This window comes from Diaporthe amygdali (genome assembly GCF_026229845.1).
Source record: "Diaporthe amygdali strain CAA958 chromosome Unknown NODE_1_length_4327563_cov_65_473760, whole genome shotgun sequence".
NCBI classification, from domain to species: Eukaryota; Fungi; Ascomycota; class Sordariomycetes; order Diaporthales; family Diaporthaceae; genus Diaporthe; species Diaporthe amygdali.
In genome coordinates this window covers 2,827,680-2,848,374 of record NW_026517021.1, presented here as the reverse complement: position 1 = coordinate 2,848,374, position 20,695 = coordinate 2,827,680, and the positions used below count along the sequence as shown (strand labels likewise).

At 54.7% G+C, this 20,695-nt stretch overlaps 5 protein-coding genes across 5 annotated transcripts; 2 read left to right on the top strand and 3 right to left on the bottom strand.

Annotated features, from left to right (window-relative positions):
- Nucleotides 1-1,700: 1,700 nt before the first annotated feature.
- J7T55_006431 (c6 transcription factor) lies at nucleotides 1,701-3,703 on the bottom strand (the record flags this gene model as incomplete). The annotated part of the gene is made up of 6 exons (XM_053144226.1): nucleotides 1,701-1,975; nucleotides 2,081-2,191; nucleotides 2,257-2,547; nucleotides 2,751-2,973; nucleotides 3,050-3,208; nucleotides 3,431-3,703. The coding sequence occupies 6 exons, from the start codon at nucleotides 3,701-3,703 to the stop codon at nucleotides 1,701-1,703; spliced, it is 1,332 nt and encodes a 443-aa protein (XP_053001196.1).
- Nucleotides 3,704-8,338: 4,635 nt separating this feature from the next.
- J7T55_006430 (uncharacterized protein) lies at nucleotides 8,339-9,565 on the top strand (the record flags this gene model as incomplete). Its single annotated transcript, XM_053144215.1, has 1 exon — nucleotides 8,339-9,565. The coding sequence occupies one exon, from the start codon at nucleotides 8,339-8,341 to the stop codon at nucleotides 9,563-9,565; it is 1,227 nt and encodes a 408-aa protein (XP_053001195.1).
- Nucleotides 9,566-11,052: 1,487 nt separating this feature from the next.
- On the bottom strand, nucleotides 11,053-13,565 carry J7T55_006429 (uncharacterized protein; the record flags this gene model as incomplete). Its single annotated transcript, XM_053144204.1, has 2 exons — nucleotides 11,053-13,298; nucleotides 13,373-13,565. 2 exons carry the CDS (start codon nucleotides 13,563-13,565, stop codon nucleotides 11,053-11,055), a joined length of 2,439 nt encoding a protein of 812 aa, XP_053001194.1.
- A 968-nt stretch (nucleotides 13,566-14,533) lies between these two features.
- Nucleotides 14,534-16,034, bottom strand: J7T55_006428 (acetylornithine aminotransferase; the record flags this gene model as incomplete). Its single annotated transcript, XM_053144193.1, has 2 exons — nucleotides 14,534-15,802; nucleotides 15,867-16,034. 2 exons carry the CDS (start codon nucleotides 16,032-16,034, stop codon nucleotides 14,534-14,536), a joined length of 1,437 nt encoding a protein of 478 aa, XP_053001193.1.
- A 1,648-nt stretch (nucleotides 16,035-17,682) lies between these two features.
- Nucleotides 17,683-19,944, top strand: J7T55_006427 (hormone-sensitive lipase; the record flags this gene model as incomplete). The annotated part of the gene is made up of 2 exons (XM_053144182.1): nucleotides 17,683-17,774; nucleotides 17,829-19,944. The coding sequence occupies 2 exons, from the start codon at nucleotides 17,683-17,685 to the stop codon at nucleotides 19,942-19,944; spliced, it is 2,208 nt and encodes a 735-aa protein (XP_053001192.1).
- Between the last annotated feature and the right edge of the window lie 751 nt (nucleotides 19,945-20,695).

Here is a 20,695-nt window from a genome sequence, read left to right as displayed (position 1 = left end):
ACAACTGGCAATGGTTGATAGATAGACCATAGACGACACCTCAAGTGCTCAATGCTACAGGTCTTCTAGAATTAATTCACCGACCACCTTCATGGTGCGGAATGATCACAACCATCGGCTGCGCAATTGGGGATTTCGTGGATTCTACTCTGACCAGAGCAGATTCTTGGCATATGGCATCTCGCATGGATTTCCATTATGTTACCTTGGTTTTCAAAAGGTCTAGAGATGAGCAACGTTGTTCAACAACTCCATGCCACGGACAAAACTGGCCGGACACCTCTCGCGCACCGACAAAACGGAGACGGGCGAACAGAGCGCCTTTGAAAAATCGGTAAACCAGTGGCGACGAGCGGGAGAAATGGAAAGCGAAGTGGCGACAGCCGGCTTTGAGGCAGGAGAAATTTTGAAGCACGGAATATACTCTGCGGACGTGCACAACCGGCGACGTGACACGCGCAGTGTGCCTGGCAGCAAACCATCACATCTTTTTCGTCCAAACTGGGAGGCCCGCACTCGCCTGCGGTCAGCCGGACCCCGATTCGGGGGTTGCATTCGCTTCCTCAGCCCTACCGCACCGCCGCTGCGGGCCTGCTACTGTAAGCTTAACTTTTTCAGGAAGGACCCTGCGCCGATCATTTATGGGCTTCGCGATCTATGCAACCCCGGAAACCAATGGGGGTGGGTGTGTTGGACATTTTGAGCCACAAATGATTCTAAATGCGCCCTGGGTTTTCCTGTATGTGGGGTGCTATTGCCGGTGCAGAGCTTCAAGCATTACTAGACTTGAGGATCCTGTGTATAGTTGCTATTATGGGTGATTATCAGGAGCTCACTTTAGATTGTTCTCGCCACTCTGTTGGGAGGGGAGGGGCGGCCTGTGTCTTCACGGTCAGGCTGTACACGCCAAAACCACCCACTATTATCAAGGGAATAAGCCATGTTCTGTGCCTTAGATAGACAACTAGCTGGCACCAGTTAATGAGTTGTCTATGGTTCGGCAAAGACTCTATTATTTTACTGCGGAAATGAAGGGCTGACTGCTCGTCGCTCAGTACAGCTGACAAGATTGTCGGAAGCTAATGGAGGTTTCCTCCTTCGCTATAGGTCTTGAAAGGCCCTATACTCACATGTGCTGAAACCGCCGATAAGACATAGTCAAGGTAAATTGATGAGTACCGAAAAATCCACACTGAAAGCCCTGACCCTTTCAAGGTGCCTTATTTCATCAATTATAATGGATTTGACTTGTGTTGACTTTGGCATCATTACGCTCACCGTCCAAGCTCTGTTACTCAGTCTGATCTACACTATTTGCCATAGTCTTGCAGAACTCTCGAGTTCACGTCGGTAGGGTGTGTTTTTCCTCTTGAAGCACCCTGGAATCAACTTCGACTAAGGAACGAATCCTACTTAGGAAGGCTCCCATTCATGTGTTATTTGTGCTCAAGATTTCTCGCATTGGAGCCTGATCTTGTGGCACGTCGACCTTTGAAAACCCATAGTCGTTATCTCAGAAATTGAGTGGACGGATTAAGCTATCAGATGAAGTCTACTTGTTACCACTGGATCATGTAAGCATCCGCCCTGCCTCAGACCACTATACACACAGTGATCAGCCAGCTCAACATCGCCTGAGAAGATTCCAGGTAACATTTTGAGGACGAAAACCGAACGACGGCGACCCGACTTGAAAGGTCTCACGTTATCAGCTTAGCATACCCCACGCACGAGCGCTCTATCGGCTTCCCGCCCCTAACCGCCTTGCCGAAGAAGCCCGGGTCCCTCTCCAGCTGCTCCTGCACCCACATGGGCCACTGATTATATCTGACGAGGCCCGGCTCGACCTGCCTGTTCAGCCACCTCAGCCACCGGCCCAAACCCTCATCGATGTTGTCCTTCGCGTTCTGCTTCTGGGGCGACCAGGCCTTTTCGACCTCTGTGATCACGGCCATGATCTGTTTAATGGAAATCCCTGCGAAGGGAATGTTAGTGGCCCTGCCTTGAATGCGAATCACGGAATGGATGGAGAAAATCATAGCTCGAGGTTGAAAAAGGTCAAAGCTGAGTGTAGACGTACAGTTCGCGGCCAGCAGGATGAAGACCTGATCGCTGGGGTCGACGATCCTGGAGAACTGCTCGTGCGGGAGTAATATCCACCAGCCGTAGTGATCGCTCATAGCTTTGTACGCTTCGCACGTGAAAAGAAAGTTAGCACGTAGAGAAGAGAGGTTGGAGGTTGCCATGGCTACGAACCCTTGTAAGGCGATTCCTCATCGAGCCCATTGGCCATGTCCTCCGTCATCTGGTGGTATTTCATCTTCAGCTCGTCTCCAAGGCAGAAGTGCTTTATCCCCTCCAATGACGCCAAGGCTCCAGACTTCCACTCCCACATGCCGTCTGGCAGGATCACCTTATCTATGTGAGGCTTCAGGAGATCGCCCTGCTCTCCCTTGATCAGATGCTGGAACATGAAGTCCACGCCGGCCTTCCACATCTGTATTACTATGAGGATAACGCCTCTGATGAACGCCATGTACTCGGCCACTACAGCACGTAACCCGGTGATTAGCTAGTAATATTGAATGCGTCTTCCCAAGCCGAGGGTGAGCCAAATCCAGGTCCAAGCACGGCCTGACCAGGGAAATGAATACCCCACGAGCACCAAGAGACTGGCGCGATCGCAATAAACAGTAGGGACATGATTTCGATAGTAATTGGATATTAAATAGTCTCGGGGAACTGCTTACTTCCGTCCTCCAAAATGACGCTCTGGAAGGTAAGAGCAAAGCAGGTTGCGATCAACGCGTTTCCCTCGGCGTACGTGATCCCCTGGTCACTGGAGGCCAGCTTCCGCTTGATGGCCTGTATGGACTTGAGGCGGTGGGCCATGGCTGCCTCAGCAAGCGAGGCGTCGCTTGCGATGAGCTCGGAGGCCGCGAGGCCCAGGATACTGTGCATCAGGAACTCGTACTAAGCGAGCAAGGTCAGCGCAAGGGCAGCGACATACGTGTTGGACTTCCGACTGTTCCCATTTGCATGACATGACGCGCAGGCAGGGAGGGATTCGCACGTTATAGGATAAGCATGGGACCTCGTGGGTCCAGATCTTGTCGTTCCCGAGTGGATGGTGCGGGAACGAGTGGATGAGGAAGTGCTGGAAGAAGCGCATGTCCTGCATGCTGAAAAGGGGTATCTGGTGTGTCGGCTGAGTAGCAACTAGTCAGTCAGCTTTGACTATTACACTTTTTGGCACCGTGTTAAAGTGAGATGCGCTGACCTGGTGCACAATCTGTGGTGTAGCTGGATATTCGCACTTCAACTGCCCCTTCACGCAGTGCTCACAGGCAGGCCGAGTCTCTTGACACTTGGGGGTTTGATCAGTTCACGCAAGCTCAGAACCAAATGGGAAAGAAGGCCCCCTGATCACCTTGATGCGTCTCTTCTTGCAATTAAAACAACCATTGCGTGACTTGAAGTGCCCTCTCCTCTCGGCCTTCTTCTTCGCAGGAGCCCGGGTGAGCGCATCCAACCGGGCTATTGGCAAGGGCCCGCGCGGAACGATGGCCTGCAGCGGAGAATTTGACTTCGTCGCTGACGACGAAGACTCCCCGCCCGAGTTGTCGGCGCTGAGGTACTGGGGATAGAGATCTGAGGAGGACTCGCTGGACTGACCGCCTCTTGAGAGGGCAGTGAAGTCCATTTCTTCTTGAGGGCCGAGGCTCATGGTAGTCGTCTCCCCTTGGCTGAGATGGCTCGAGCTTGGGGGAGTCTCCTTGCGCCGCAGCGGATCTGTGCTGCAGCGGTTGAAGTATCTTGTGTTAATAAATCGAGGTCAGGTTCGTCGCAAAGACAAAAAGGCGTGATTAGCCGTATGAAACCGCGTGGTGATGTCAGCTCCGATCCGTGAGGCTGAGATGCCAAGCTAAGCCGGCGGGTCGCAAGTGCATCCTCCGGACATGGGGGCAAGGGCAAGGCATCCTGTCAGGCTGTTCTCCGTTCTGCCGGCCTTTGAATTCGACCATCAATTCATTCAGGTTTTATGTGGTGAAGAGATGGCATCTAATGATAACGCAGAGACTTCGAAAGCCCTCGGTCACTACATGGAAAGGAAGTTCTGGTGGTGAAAGCGGCGGTTGGGCGGTACCGCTCGATGGAAACTCGATGATGTTGAACACCATCGGTTGCAGACAGTGTGTGAGAATCTGAGAGAGCTCCAGCCATGAACTTGATTATTGACCGCATGTTTCAGGAAGACGAAGCTGTCGTGAATTTCCCTTGAGGGAGCAGAGGATGGCACGAGTCGAAGTCCGGCCCCGCTTACGGCGACTCGGCCGGGTTCTGCGTGGGCCGGGCCGGCCGATTCAACCTCAAACACCGGCGATTGCCCGGCAGGTGTGTGACGAGGCTCTCCCCAGTGCAACACAGCTGTCCCATAAGGTTCGACGAAGGCTTTGAGGTTCATCGAATGCTTGCTCACATGACTTCACTGCGCACTCGAAGAGGCAGCCAAATGCATTGAGCTGTTGCCCACTTACACATTGCCTTATAAGAAGTGTCGCAGCACCGCCTTGGTCATGCCCGGTCGAGGCCAAGAAAAATGAATGCTCAACTTCCTGAGGAGGACTCTCTCTCTCGCAGGCTTCGGATTTCGAGCACAGAGTCGATCCATTCAAGAAATACGCTAAAGAGCAGCTCGTCTCCACGAACGAACTCCTCGTGGCTCCCCAATGTATCTTGACATTGGAGGCGAGAATGACAATGAATTCGTTAATGATGCACTGCACCGCCCAACCTTAGAAAGTAGAAAATATGGGCAAATCATTGACTTCAGTAATGCATCATATTTATTTCATCAGACAAGCTGTGGAGTCGTATCGACGTTGTGCGACGTTGCACGTTGGGATCGCTCATGTTTTCCAGTCTTCCTCTTAGATCCAGTGTGCCAGTGTCAAGTGCTGATAGGGGATTTCTCCGTATCTCAAGAATGCATGTCTCACGGCTTGCATCATCTGGACACGAAAGACAGCACATATTCTCATCATTAAGCCGGCCGAATGCAAATAATCTGCTCCGCGATCGAGACGAATCGTGTCGTCGAGGCAAGCGGTCACTCGCGTAGTGCCGACGTCGATCACCGATCTGTCAATCCCGACACTGCACGAGAGGCCACCGAAGGCCGTGAGAGCCCAGACATTGAGATGCAGTGAAGCACAAGATGCAGCGAGGTCAATAGAGTACTGTATATCAGGATCGGCAGAGAAGCTTTGGGAGGGCTATTTGTTACTGCGCGAGACAGAAGGGGCAGATCGAGGCCACCGACGTGCATGTGCGACCACGTACAACCGGTTCATCGTGAATGACAGGTGGAAGTTCAGCAGACCCGGCGGGCCGGACAGTGGCTACCCGAAGGCAATGTCACAGGATGCGGTAGATGAACGCCGTGGCTTGAGTGTTCCGAGGATGCTTTGCACCACAATTGTTCTTCACTCAGGCGGTCACGAGCTGCAGTGCGAATGACCTGCTGCCAAGAGTCTCACTCTGCTAGAATCTATTTTAATGAGTCTGCAGTCCGGCTGAGAATAAAAGAGAATAACATATTACATTTAAAAAGGATAAGATGAAGGGGGAGGGAGTGGAAGGAGATAGAGTATCCCAAGATTATGTCAGACCTTGATGGAGTTGGCGAGAATGACTGCCGACCTGCCCAAAGCTCTTTTTTTACCTCTCCGTTGCAGATCCCTAATTGAATGCGCGGAGGATTTTGGGAGGTAAAGCTTGGCACTCAGATTAGCTTCTGGGGAACAGTTCGTCCCATCAGCGATTTGCTCTGACCCGGGTCCCGGTCCCTCCAAATAACGTTCTGGGTGTGCGTCTCACCTGCATCCGAACATTGGGCGCCAAGTGTCTGCCAGGAGGCGGCCGCCAGCACACGGCAGAGCAGCACGCGACAAGAGACCAAAACATGGTGAAACAGCCAGCAACGAGTGTCCTGTCTGCGGGCGGCGGGCAGTAACATGGCAACACGGGCGGGTGGCGCCAGGGAGGCTCAGTATGGAGAGAGACGACTTGCGTGGACTGACAGACTAACGGGCCAGAGGGAGGGAGGGTGGTGCGCAATCTCGGTTAGGTTTCGCGTGCACGCACTCCCCCTGCGGAGATCCGGGCACACGCTGGGAGACGCCTGGGTGCACCCGTCCAATCGTAGATCCAGGCCCGCTGATGGAAAGCTGCCCTCGGATGATGGGCGGGTGCGGTGGCCAGTGCGGTGTTCATCTGTGTCTGCGTCTCGTGGTCCCAACCAGGGGTGAATGTCTGAATGTCCAACGACGGCGTCGAAAGGTGAGGACTGGCTGAGGCGGGCAGGGGGTGTAGCAAGGGGCAAATAAGCCTGAACCTGATTCGGGGTTGTCTGCTGTCAGTAGCCGGCCTCGTCACCGTCGACGGTGGGACGGCGCAGGCGGTGGGCCAGCCGAAGGGCAGCTGAAAATACGCAGTCCCCAGTACGCAGCCACTGAGCACAGGTATGGCGGTGGCCTGTTGACGGTGGCAGCTGTCGTCAGCAAGATGGCCTTGGCGGGTGGATGTTTCTATTCCAGAGTTGCTCGTCTCCGTCGCTTAGGCCAGTTAGGCTCACCAGCCGAGGCGTGAGCCTGATGGGAAGAAAAAGTCAATCGAAGCTTCCAGGTTGACTGACTGGCCGGCTCGCAAATGCACCCGACAGGATTCCCGCGGCTTGGCAGGGCAGTCCTGGAGCTTGACATGCCCAGGACAGCGTCGATTGGCCGCGGGGGGCAAACCTGTGCCTGGTTCCTGCATTTCGGGCCCACCACGACGACCCAGCACCTGGTATGTCCCCTGCAGGCCAGCGATAACATGTGTGTGCTGTGCAGAGTAGCGCCATTTACCACCCTGTACTGTAATAATCGTACTGTATCAAGGGGTCGGAAAAGCATACCTCGCCACCAATAACAATCGGCTGATGCATAGCCAGCCCGGGATCCCACACGCGGGAAGACACACCAACTTGAGGTTTTAATTATCGTTAATTCAGCACTGATTGATGGGATGATTGCCAAGAGCGGGAGCAGAGAAGCAGCAGCAGCAGCGAGTTGCTCCAAGTGCCGAAACGTGGGTCACCACATTTGTTTCTCATTTATCTGTGCGCTGAGTAGTCTATCTCGGGCCCAAACAGCTTGATGTGTTTACAGTTCGTTTACCACAGTTCCGTGCACAGCAGACGGGGTGTTTGAGATGGTCCACACATGTAGAATGAACCTAACGTCTGACAGCTGGCCTCATACTGACTCTGCCGTGTCTGCTAAATGCAGTGTTTCTGGGTACATACCTGATTACAGTACACGCAGAGATAATCTACCTAGGTACCTAGGAGGGAGGTGGTGCTGTGAAGTAGTAGCGCCAACGGGTCCACCCTAGCCCCCTGGTCCTAGTTCAGGCTAAGCTTCCCCTGTCCCTGTCTCTCGGGTCCGTCCAAGTCGTCGTCGCCCTCGTCGCCGTCTTGCCCCTGGCGCCAACATGCACATCATGTAGGTGCCGGGCGCAAAGAACCCACCTGGGTGATCACATCCAGCAGCCCGGCTGGCCCAGGCCTGCCAGACAGGGCGCATCGCCGACAAAACAGATCCACTTCCCAGGGCGGCCCCAGTATTTCTTTTCCACGCCTGCCCCTCCCACCCACGTAACCCGCGCCATACAAGCCCGTATCTGTCGTCGTTTCTCCTTCTCTCCTCCCACAAGAGCCCACTTTCTTCCTCACCACTCACTGTCCTTCACTTCCGGTTCCACGCCCGCAACCTGGTCGGTCGTTCGTTTGCCCAGCCTGTGCCTTGCCTTGCTTGTGCCCTGTCCCCGAGATACTACCGTCTCTCCCACGTTCTTTCTCCCCCATCTGTCTATCCGCCCCGAGGGCCCACACTGCAAAATACTTCAACAAAACGGTCGCCAGCCTCGACCCTGACGCGTGCGTCCCCTTGAAGCTCACCTTTCTCCGCCTCCGTCCACGACGTCCCGAGAACGCGCAAGCATTCCTTTTTGCGTCTTTGACAGACAGCACTCATTTGCACTTGCCTCGCGCGGATCATCAGCCTCACCTCTCGACTGCTCTTAAGCATTCACTCGCCTTCCTTTGACCATCTATCGGCACGAGGCAATCCTTTCTCTGTCCCAATTCGGTCATTCCAAGTTCGACACTGGACAAAGCAATCTCTTGTCTTTCATTCTCGATCCCAGGAACTTTCGTGGCTTCCTTCTTTAGCCCGAATAGGCAACTCACTGCCCAACCATAACCACATCGATATCCCCAATATCAACCGTCAAAATGCTCACCAAGACTTGCTTCGCGCTCGCCTCGGCTGCGCTCGCCAGCAATGGTGCCCTTGCCCTGGGTCACCGCCACCGCCATGGCCATGAGCAGAAGCGTGCTCTCATCTACGAGACCACCGAGACCGTCACTGATATTGACTGGGTCACTGTCACCGTCGATCCCAACGAGCCTGCCACCTCAGCTCCTGCTGTTGAGGCCACCCCCTCCACCAGCTCGACTACTGTAGAGGCCACCCCCTCGGTTGTGCCCAGCGTCGCCCAGCCCGTGGCTCCTGCTTCTTCGTCGTCGTCGTCGTCGATCGTTGTTGCGACTCCCACTCCTACACCAAGTGCCGCCCCTACTACTTTCGCCACTAGTGTTGCGTCGCCATCGCCTTCCACCACCTCTACCACCTCTCAGGTCTTTGAGGCTCCCGAGGTTGCCGCTGTTGCCACGACACCTTCGACGTCTTCGTCTGCGGCCGCGGCTACGACAGCCTCTGTGGCCACGACCTCCGGCAACAAGCGAGGCGCCGCTTACAACCTCGCCAGCCTGGTTTCCGCCCTCACCGGCACCGGCAGCAAGATCAGCTGGGCGTACAACTGGGGCCAGGTCAGCGATGGACTGTCTGATGTTGACAGTTCCCTGGAGTACGTTCCCATGCTGTGGAGCAACAGAGCGGACTTCATCTCTACCTGGGACTCCAACGCCAAGTCCGCCATCAGCAATGGCGCCAAGAACTTCCTCGGCTTCAACGAGCCCGACAACGCGGGCCAGGCCAACATGGATGCTGCCACTGCTGCATCCGCCTACATTGAGTACCTGACCCCTTACGCCGACTCTGTCCGTCTTGGCTCGCCCGCCATCACCAACAGCGGAAGCGACGGAGAGGGCGTGAGCTGGCTGAGTGAGTGGGTCAGCGCCTGCAACGGACAGTGCAAGTTCAGCTTCTGCGCCGCCCACTGGTACTCCCCTGCCAGCAGCTCCGACTTCCTCAGCTTCGTCACCCAGGTCCACGAGGCCTGCGGCACCGACAAGACCGTCTGGATCACTGAGTTCGCACCCACCGGAGCTGATGACGCCACCATCTCCTCGTTCCTCGAGGAGGTCCAGGACGCCCTCGACAACAACTCGACCTACAGCTTCGTCGAGAGGTACTCTTACTTCTACGTCGCTGATGGTTCATTGATCACTGGCACCTCGGCCAGCACCTACGGCAACACCTTTGCCTACGGCTCCTGATCAACCAATCGTTGTCTTATCAGCGTCTCTTGAATTTTGTTGTTTTGGAAAGGGTCCATTGGCGTTCTATGAGCTCCTAGACTCAGGGTTGTTTTGCGGTGATCATGGTGGGATATCTGGAGATACCTAGACCCGGAAGTCAGGGGTTTAAAAAGGCTACTTCATTTCTTGTACATAACCAAAAACTTTTTATCTTCGATTCAACTTGGGTTCGTCACGGACCGAGGAAGGATACTTAAACAAAGTGAGCACGAGGCTCTCACGAAAATCAAAGCTGGGTGGCCAAGCCTGTACATCAGAATAAGATACCGGGCACCCGGAAAACGAAGTCGATTGATCTAGCCCGAGGTTAGATCCACGATGAATTCATGCCAGCAATGAAAAATCACACAGTGTTACACACACATGAACTTGATCTGAGAAATATCTGCGTGACTTCATCATGTCGAGAATCGACGTACGGCAGCGATCACATGCCACTTCTGTAGCTCCTTCTGGTCTGGCATGGCCCTTTCCCGCATCCAGGGAGCGACGGCAACGACGGCACACAGCATCACCTCCCTTAGCAATGTATCATGCCCGCCATCTTCCCTTACTGCTACTACTGACAATAACATGTCGCACATGGAGTCATCAAGCGGGCCAGCAAACCACTGCGCGCACTGGTGATATCCACACCCTCCGCGCTCGAGCCAGGCAAGCAGGGCGCAGCGGCACCGCCCACCAATCCACCCGCGAAGGACACTTGCGAAGGAAGCACGTATGGTGCAAGGCAAGGGTGTGAGCTCAATGAGTCGACAACACCCGGCTTCGCCGCGGCCAGCGGTGTGTGGGGACCGCGCTGCGAGGGTGCTGCGGTGGCCGCTTTCTAAAAGGGGGAATTAGGGATTCAAGGCGGGGTTGAAAGGGAAATTTCCCTTCGAGTGATTGACTCACTTGATCGGACTTGTAAGTTGGGCGGTGCAGAAAACAATGGCAATTGTTTTGTAAACACACACTTTGGCCTTGGCAACTTTTTGGATAGCTTCACCGGACGACTTGGTGGCGCGAAAGGAATCTCGCCTATGTGGAAGTTCCCGCTGGGCGGGTTCCGGAGGCGTAAGCCGATTACGCGTCCGTCCAAGCTTGAACATTTCTCCTTTCAGAATCGCGTGTTTGCCTGGTGGCCCTCAAGACTTGACTGTGAACTTGAGAAGACTTCTTCACTATTGAATGGAAACAGGGTGAAATTCACCACACTTCGATCTGGCGCAGCATGACTGTAGGTGAGGGACCGAGTCGCGAATTTCCCTACTTCAGACAATTTGAGAGACGCGAAGTCAGTTGTCAATTGTGATTACTCTCACAATGTATCTGTTGATTGTGGTGGTTGTCGAAGGCTAGTGAACAATCAGAGAAAAGAATCAATTCAAGCTGATACATCACACAACGGGCACAAAAACACTCGTGAATTTCTTGACTCTCAGAGCCAACAATCTTTATTCTTTCTATCTCCAGTAGTCTGACGAATGTGCCCTTCCCTGGGGCAGCACAATCTCGAGCCTGCCCCGCCAGTACTCGTGGCCGCCGAGGTTCCGGCGCTCCGCGTCGAGCGCGGCGTACTCTCGCCGCGACTCCAGCCGGAAGGCCTTGATGCGCGCCACCACGTCCTCCATGGCCCGCAGCTCTGCCTTGGTGGGCAGCTTGACCTCCGCGGCGGCGGCCGGCAGCATGATCGAGTCCCACGCGCGCTCGAAGATGAAGGAGCCCGCCGGTACGCCGGCGGCTACGTGGCAGGGCGTCGCCGGGCTGGCGCCCTCGCGATTGGCTGGGTCGCAGACGTTCCTCATGTACTCGTTGATGGCGGGCGGGTTGTCTGGGCTGATGAGGCCCGATCCGATCCAGACTGAGACGACGAGCTTGAGTGGCTGGCTACTGTCACCACCCGGGCTGATGGTGAAGCTGACGTGCTCGCCCTTGGCCCTGTTGAAGGGGTAGTCATCGATTTTCTCTTCCATCATGGACGGTCCCTTGCCTTTGAGGACTGCGTCTTCTGCCTCCGCCGCTGAGGTCGTCTCCACGACCACCTGCTGCTTCACCTTGGACTTAACTGGTGAAGATGATGGTCCCCACGCACTCTCGCTGAAGAACGAGAACGCCTCTGTGCCCTGTTCCACCAGTGCTCCTGAGTCCAACTCATCGGTCTCGTTGTCGAGGGAACCGAGCTCGTCCTTGGCGTCTGGTTCAAACTCTAGTCGGATATGGCGCAGGCCCTTTAACATGGGCGGACCTCGGAAGGGCAGCAACGCTCTTGTACTCTCAATTGCTTGCTCCTGATGAGCGGCAAGACGCAAGAAGCTGAGTAGTCGCTTAGTAACCATTCCGGTCGAGTACCGCGGGATCATGGAGATGGTGAGTGAATCAAGGCGCGGATTCATGTCCGGTACGAATGTCTGCGGGTATGCGAGGTCAAGTCTCTCGCGCATATGCGTCTCTGCCAGCCACAAATTGGTCAACTCGCCAGTACTGCGAGACTCGAGCGTTGGTGTGTTAGTGACCAAGGAGTGATGAGCCTTGAGTACGCGCAGGTTCGACGATATGACGGGACGAAAGAGATACGCGGCTCCTGGGAGGGCATACAAGGTGGCGGCTTTGGAGAGGTACGATGCTTTGCTCTGCCAGGCTGAGGCGTGATGAGGCGGCAGATATGTTCTATCGCATTCGAAGTGTTCTATGTAACCAGGAGACTCGCGAATAAAACTCTTCACGGCAGAGGCACTTAGCATAAGCTCATTGAGATGCAAATGCGTAGTACCTGCATGAAGATGGGGCCAGTGAAATCGTTGGTGCTGTGGGTGTAAAGCATCTGGTATCTCTTCCCCTGGACCACCGGCCAGCACCTTGACGGCGTCATGTGCCGAGTCGCCTCGGATGCGTTCTCGTCCCTTAGATCGACCACGCACCGTTTGACCTTCCTCACTGATGAAGTCGTCATTAATGGTATTGTAGATAGGGGGATCGGCAAGATATCGGTCAGGAGAGGAAAACGTTGCACTCCACTCAGACTCGTCCACGAAAAAGAGCCGACTGTTAGGACGAGGATGGTCATCATTAGAGATGGGTCTGACCTGTCCTTCAACTCTGAAATGATCATTCGTCCGTAACTTAGTGTTCGAGTAAACAGGGAGGCCGTATTCTAATAGCGTTCGGAGAAAGTCGTCGGTCAGACCATTCTTGGATACGTCAAGACTGAATAGTTGCGTACGGAATTCGCGCACGATTGCACCAGCCGTGAGGTCAATCAAATTCTTTCTTCTGAGCTTTAATATGCGGAGGAATGGCAGATCCTCGGGGATGAGCGCTCCCTGGTTTCCAAGAGTCCCAGGGGTGTTGGACATGTCAAGATAGACTAAGCCTTTGAGCCATTGGCCACCAAAGAACCTTGCCGGGAGCGATATTCCACAATTGGCAATGCTGATGAGGTGGATGTTTTCCAAAGAGACGGCTGTACTCGATCGAAATGCATGTCTGGACAGCATAGAGAGATTCAGTTGGGGGTGTTCATCAAGCAATAAGCAGCGCAGATTGGGGAGGCGAGTTGCCAATTCGCGGAAGCTGTTGTTGTAAGCCTCCTGGTGCTCGTCCAGTCCAGATGCGGGAGCGAAGCCACGAAAATCCATGACAGCCACCATTGATGCGGTGGACGCGTCCATCTCTCTGATGTGGGCGAGGAATTTTGAGTACCACTGATAGTCTTGATAGAATGTGTCAGCCGCTCTGCCACTGGGATACAGCCCGCCAGAAGCAACAACTAGGCAGGGCACTCACCATAAGCGGTGTCACGATTCGATGTGCGCACAACCGCGAGAGGATCCTTCCAAACTCGTGGGGCGAAATGACGGCGAAAATGCCGGGACACGCAGCATAGGCTGTTGTAGTCTGAGGGATCGACGTAGGGCGCCACAAGCTCCAGCCACTGCTTCTTGCCAGCAGCGTCCTGATAGGAAGGTAGTTGCTCCATCATGAAGAATGTCGAGGTTGGGTCCAGCTCGAGGAGATACAGCCGTCCCGAGAGTTGGTTGCAAAGTGGTGGCCTGCAGTCATCGGAATGAAGAAAACTTGGCCGGTTCAAACCCAAGACAAGCTGTCGAGATGGTCCGCATAGAGGAATCAAGAAAGCAGACTGTTCATGGAATACCACGTCCAAGTGCCGAGGTCAACATCACCCCGTGTGCCTCGAAAGAATTGGTAATGGGATATGTTTTTGAACACGCAGGTGAACATGAAGGAGAGATCGGAGGCTGGATGAGATGGTTGATGCGGTGGGGGGCCTTGGCCGGATGGGAGATGTGCACTTGCGCGAGGCCTTTAGTGGGAGATTCCACATTTGAATGAATGCAGTGTTCTTTTTTGATTATCTATCTCAGCAGCAGACAAGTCAGAATCTGCTCGGCGATGATTGCTGTGAAGACAGCCGGTAATAATTGGTATGCGGCTCAAGGAAGTGTAGCCAGCTTGGTCGTCATCTCTCTCTCTTGACCATTGGGGCTTAGTGATCACTTGATACTGGCAAGGCCGAATCGCACTGATTGGCTGCAGCCGCTAGAGTGCTTCTTTGACCGAGCCACATCCACAGCCAGAACAAGGGGCAACCAAAAGAGAGGACGAGGAGTGAGAGTATGAGAAAATGGTGCCATCCTCTTGCGTATTCATGAGCATCTGCTCCTGATTCCACCAAGCGGAAGTAAATTTTGTCATGCATGTTGTCTTGCCGGTGAGAGGTGGCGACTGGGTATCAAGTACTTGCGGTAAGTAGGGGACAAAGGGGGCATTGTAGCAAAACAAATGCAATAAGGGGTGCCATAACACCGGCCATTTTTAGAGCCCTGACTCCGCTTCCCAGAAGCAAATATATACAGATTTAACGGCATAGGTCAGTTTGCCGGGTTGAGATATACGTAAGGTATCTCGTTAATCGTCCAAAGCTGTTCAAGACCGGGTAGCAGCAATTGCTTGCTCGAGGATGCTCAGACCCTCCTGAATCTCCGCCTCCGAGATAGTCAATGGAGGCACAAACCGAAGTGTGTTGGTTCCCGCCGTGATCACGAGGAGTCCCCTTTCGCGGGCAGCCTTTACAATGGGCGTTGGGTCCTGGGTGAGCTGGAGACCAAGGATCAGGCCACGGCCCCGTATTTCAGTGATCAAGTCGGGGAACTTGGCCTGCAACTGCTTGAAACCACTGGCAAAGACGGCGCCCTTGGCCACTACGTCTTGTTGCAGAGAAGGATCTGCGAGTCTGTTGACAATGTAATGTGCCAGGCGACAAGCGAGGGGATTGCCACCGAAGGTGGTACCGTGATCGCCCACCTTGATCTTCTCACCCACGTCCTTGCTCACGAGGACAGCGCCAATGGGAAATCCGTTTCCAAGGGCTTTGGCCGTGGTCAAGATGTCCGGGTGGGCCTCCTTGGGCAGCCTGGTATGGGCCCAGAATGTGCCAGTCCGCGACAGACCACACTGGATCTCGTCGTAATGCAAGACAGCGCCAACGGCCTTACACCGCCTGGCCAGGGCAACCAGGAAATCATCACTCGCCACCTGAACACCACCTTCGCCCTGAATGGGCTCGATTATGACACCGCACGTCTTCTCCGTAACGAGATCGTTGATGGCAGAGATGTCATTGTAGTTCCCGTACTTGAAGCCCGGCACCATCGGAGAGAAAGGCTGCTGATACTTGGGGTTGGGTGTCGCTGAGAGACTGCCCATGGTCCGCCCGTGGAAGGAGTTGTTGAAGGAAACAAACTCGTGCTTGGCGCCGGAAGGGTCGAGAACCTTGCCAACCTTCCGGGCGAATTTGATGCCGGCCTCATTCGCCTCGGAGCCGGAGTTGCAGATGAAGACGGAGGCAGCGTTATGCATGGAGCCAGACTCGAGCGTCTTCTCAACCAGAAGCTTTGAGAGAGCACCGGTCCAGGGGTTGTAATAGAGGTTGGAGGCGTGGACAAGGGTCTTGGCCTGATCTGCTATTATCCTGGAGAACTCCGGATCGCAGTGTCCCAGGGCATTGACAGCAATGCCGGATGTGAAGTCGAGGTAGCGCCTGTTCTCAACGTCCCACAGGTAGGAGCCTTCGCCCTGGACGAATACTGGCGGGGGGCGGGCGTAGGTAGCGACCATGAAGGGGGCATGACTGTCCACCATGGCGGCACTGGGAGAATCGGCGGCGGGATCTGGGTTCGGGAGGCTGGCATCTCTCTGTGGGGTTGATTTAATGTCAGCGTTGTTCCAGTCGAGACCCCGGAACGTGGCATAGGCTCACGGCTATGTTCTGCTGGACATGCGAGTTCAGGTTGCTAGTTGGAACAGACGTGGCTTGGGAGTAGGAGCGCAGCCTGGCTGGGATTGAGCAGCTGGAGGAAGAGGCAGGGCGGCAAGGGCGAGCAGCCAGCCCGGCCGCAGCCCTGTGAATTCGAGCTCGGAAAGCCATTGTCGAATCCTCCGCGATGGGTGAAAGGTGAGGGCCAGGAGGAGGACGAGGATGAGGAGGGAAGGTGGCTTTTGTGATGTCCAATGGCTTCGAAGCTGGTTACTGGAAAGAAGAATGAGTCAATACCGAATTGACTCAAATTGACTCAGAGGAAATGTCGCAGGCGATGCGATTTGAAGGTTGTCGGCGCATCACTCGTAGACGGTTGAGCGGGCGAGTGGTTATCTGCAATTGAGCCCCCCGATAGCGGTCCCTGGTGAAATTTTCGAGGAGTCAGGGTCCCCCCAGGCTGGGGCGCTCTCTGTCCAAGACCCAGTGTCCAAGGCTCAGAACCCCAGGATCCACCACCTGCGCGATTGAGCAGGCCCAGATGACGCTCCCGAGGTCGGTGGGGGTGGAGACAGGCCTGCACAACCTTCCTGCATGATGAGTCCCGCCGCCTTGGGTAACTTGTCGTGTTGCGATCAGTTCCATCGCGGGTGCGGCAACACCCACCCATCAGAGGCTAAATAATCTAGTCTATATAGACTAGACAGTCCAGATGGGAATGTGTTCCCCAGACTCGGCAGCTTCGGCTGAGACCAGACCGTTGACTTGGTCAACTATCCCCGCAACGGCGACAACGTGCACCTGACTCGGTGGGTCTGTACCTGACACGCTGAAGCTTGGGAGCTTTCAAGGTTGTCATCTTCACATGCCAACGCCCAGAGAGGCCAGGAGAATCCGACGATCCCAAAACACCATGTCATATCCACCCTACCAGCCTATGCTCGCCCTTCCTCGTGGCAGGCCGCGGGGCCCAGACCAATCAACATTGATCGTTACCATTTCTAGAAGAGAGGTAAAACGTGGGGTGCCTAGGTAGCCTGATAGCCTAGGTGCCAACAACTGATGATCCGCTCTGGTCTGTCACTTCTCACCACTCATACGTGGCTGATTGAGAATCGTGACCAAGCTCAGCAACCACGTTTCCCACAGTGGGCCGTGGGAACACAGAGGGCGGAAACACGAACCCGAATCCCGATCGGGGCGTTATAACAAACCCTGTGTAGGTGCGGTGTGGTCTACGTCTACCTAGGGTAGATCCAATCAGCCCAAAATGGGACTCGCTCCCTTCCTGCGACAGTCACATGCAAAACTCCAGTCCCCCATCCCAGTCCCCAGTCCAGCCCAGCTTCGGTGTCCGTCTGACGTCCAAGTCCCTTGGGCCGAAGCCATCGGTTTCCTCACCTCACCTGACCACCTCGACATCTTTATTATTGTTATTTCATTTGTTTCTTTCCTTGGAAATCGTCTCTTCTTTGTCCCTATAGACTACCTGTGCTCACCAATACACCAACCAGCTACACCGCGTGCCGTCTCTTGACCCGTCCACTTTGTCTCCGTCATCGACAACACTCACCAGCGCATTCGCACCTAGAACTCTCATCTGGTCAGGCATGGCTGTGCGTGCTGGCTTACGCCGTGACTGAATCCCTCTCGACACCTCTCGTTTGGCTATTGGCTCGACGTAACCGAACTTGTGTTCATTGCGACGATATAATCCTTGCAACTCCCGAAGAGCCGGGGGGAGGGATCTAGGCTCACACTTTCTAATAAGTGTTCACAGTCGCATGGATTTAGATTCAGCATATAATCTTCACGCATCATGATAGACCATGTGTTGGGGCGGCCGTCTGCCAAGTCGCGACGACTACAGGTCCTAGCTGTGCTTGCATTTTGGTCCGCCTACCTCTTCAAGTATGTTCTCATGTCTCCAGTTGATTTGGCTAGTCCCCATCTAACATAAGGCAGAGGCCACAAACACGGTCCTCCACTTGTTCGTCTCTACTCCAAGCTTTGCTCCAAGAAGTTGACAGCATGGCAAATCGTCGTCGTCACCATGACATTCCTCTATGCCGGCCGCAATTTCAGTACTTTGGTCGGCCTGGCCAGCCCGGAGCCGCTATCCAACATGTACGATGCGCACTACTTCCGAGCCACATGGATCTTGACCGCACTTGACGCAGGGTTTTGGACCGCCATGAAGATCAAGTCCAAATGGCTGAGGGACTTGTCAAGCGTTGTTTTCTCAATCTTCTATTTATTTGCCGCGGAAAAGGCCGATGAGAAGGTCCGCAAGGTCCGATCAAATCTGACTGTCGAACACCTAAGGATTAGCTGGAATAAAGGCATCAGCCCATATATCGATTTCTTCCAGAGACTGATGCGGCCTCGATATTCTCGTTGGCCTCCGCGGGCTATTCGCATCCCGCGGCCGTCCACGAGCGACTACAAGGAACCTGTTTCGGCCTGGCTATATTTCGACGGGCCACTTTCAGAGCTTGAGCACCAGAACAGGGTTGTGCTGGACTTACCAGGAGGTGGTTTTGTCGCCATGGATCCACGCTGTAATGACGACAAGTTACTCTCATGGTCGTCCAAGACGGGGCTCCCTGTTCTCAGCATAGATTACAGGAAAGCGCCCGAGTATCCGTTTCCCTACGCCTTGAACGAATGCTATGACGTCTATGCCACTCTGATGAAGACTCGTGGGCGCTGTATCGGCATGTCTGGCCAGGAGACGCCCAAGGTCGTCGTCACCGGCGACAGTGCTGGGGGTAATCTGGCCACCGCCATGACTTTGATGATCATTGAGGGTGGGCTCTTCCCCTCGAGCCATTTCCAGGGACAGGCTGGTCTACCACTACCGGACGGCTTGGTTCTCTTTTATCCGGGGCTCGATATGAACATTGGAAATTGGATGTCTGACGAGCAGATGGCCTTGATCCAAGACCGAAGAATGCGATCAACCAACAAGGCAATTGCGCGCCGCAAGAGCATGCAATACAATAACCTTGTCGGAACACCACATCACTCTGACGACGAAGATGAAGCACCGAAGTATCTGGTCCACCCGCCAGAGGATGAGGGAAATGACAACAAGCAGCTGGCAAATTCGGAAGGCACTCGCACGCCCCAGCCCGAATACGCCCACGCGACTCCAACTAAATGGAGTAAAACACGTCGGTCATCGCAACCAGATTCGTCTGCCGTCAGTAAGCGAGCCGGCAGCACTTCATATCACTCCGAGCCGCTTCAGACGAGACTCGCAATGTCATCCATGCTATCCTACTTCAACGATCGGGTCCTCGCCCCCGAAATGATGCGCGCCATGATCATATTATATATAGGCCCACACAACCGGCCTGACTTCAGCCAAGATTATTTATTATCACCTATACTTGCCCCTGATATGCTTCTTGCTCGTTTTCCGAAGACATACTTCCTGACCGGTGAGCGCGACCCCTTGGTAGATGATACCGTCATCTTCGCCGGCCGCCTCCGCCGGGTCAAGGCCGCGATGTATGCCTCAGGAGGGCAAAGGACCGATTACATGGAGTCGGACGCCTTGGCTGAGGGCTTCAACGACAAAGATGTTGCGGAAGTGAACCTCATACCGGGTACATCACACGGATTCCTACAATTTCCGACAATCTATCCGCCGGCGTGGAAACTCATCGACCGCTCCGCTGGATGGATCGAGGAGGCCTTCGCGTCGAGCGAGAAGCGCGAGCGCGAGAACCGACGGCGCCTCGTGAAGAAGGCGACCGAGAGGTCTGGAAGACACCACACGCGGACGGAGTCGAGCGGCGACGAGGGGCTGCTGGAGATCGGGATGACCAGGGCGAGGGGCAAGTCGACGTCCAACGGGGTCAACGCCAACGGCAAGGACGCTGCGGCCATCGAGACCCAGAACGCGAACAACGGCGATGCAGACGGCGAGAACCAGGACAGGAAGACGAAGAGGAGGACGAATGGCCGCACAAAGAGAGAGGCGCTAAATAGGCTGGCGAGCTCGGACGACCTCCTGGGCCGGAGAATGCACGGCCTCGCTGGTGGCTTGACGGGTCTGGCGGAGGAGGATTGAGTAAGATGACCTCCGGTACAGATATTGAATGAAGGATACATCATCAAAGCTCGCCGCAAGGCGAATACCAGAATATCGCGCTTGAACTGCGCCAAACGATCCTCCGAACCAGCACATGACCCGTATATCTTTGAGCCACTCGTTCAATCAAGCTTGAGTTGACTAGTAGAATCTACAAAAAACATATTGACACGTTGACAGAAATCATAAAGCAGTGGAAAATTCATCTAAGGCCTTCATTCTCTCGGCGGGAAGCTAGGAGCATGACCTTTCTTCAGGATCTGGCGTTCTCCTCGTCAAATTCTGGCCTATAGTATAAAGACGCTGCAAAAGAGCCTCGACGAATAGGGAAGGCTGTTTCGAGAGATCATACACAATTCCGGTCCTGTCGTCTGGCGAGATCCAACCGGAATCTCAACACCGAAAAGCCCCTTTGCTGAACAAGACGCAGGACAAGACGCGGAGCCATCGCCCTTCAACTTGTCGTCCCGACGCCCTTTCCCTTGCCATCATGCTTTGCGTCGAGCCCGGATGAGTCTTCTTCCATGGGAACAACCATGTCCTTGATTAGCACAGGCGCCTCGACCGCCGGGTTCAGCGAGGAGTGGCAAATTGAGAGGGTGCGGCCAGCTGCGACGGCTGTCGCCGAGCAGGCGCGCTGTCTTTTGTGCGTTGGCACGAGTCGACACAAAGGCTTCACAGAGGCTATTTCGGTGCAACGAGAAAAGCATGCTAAGCGGCTGTGTACATG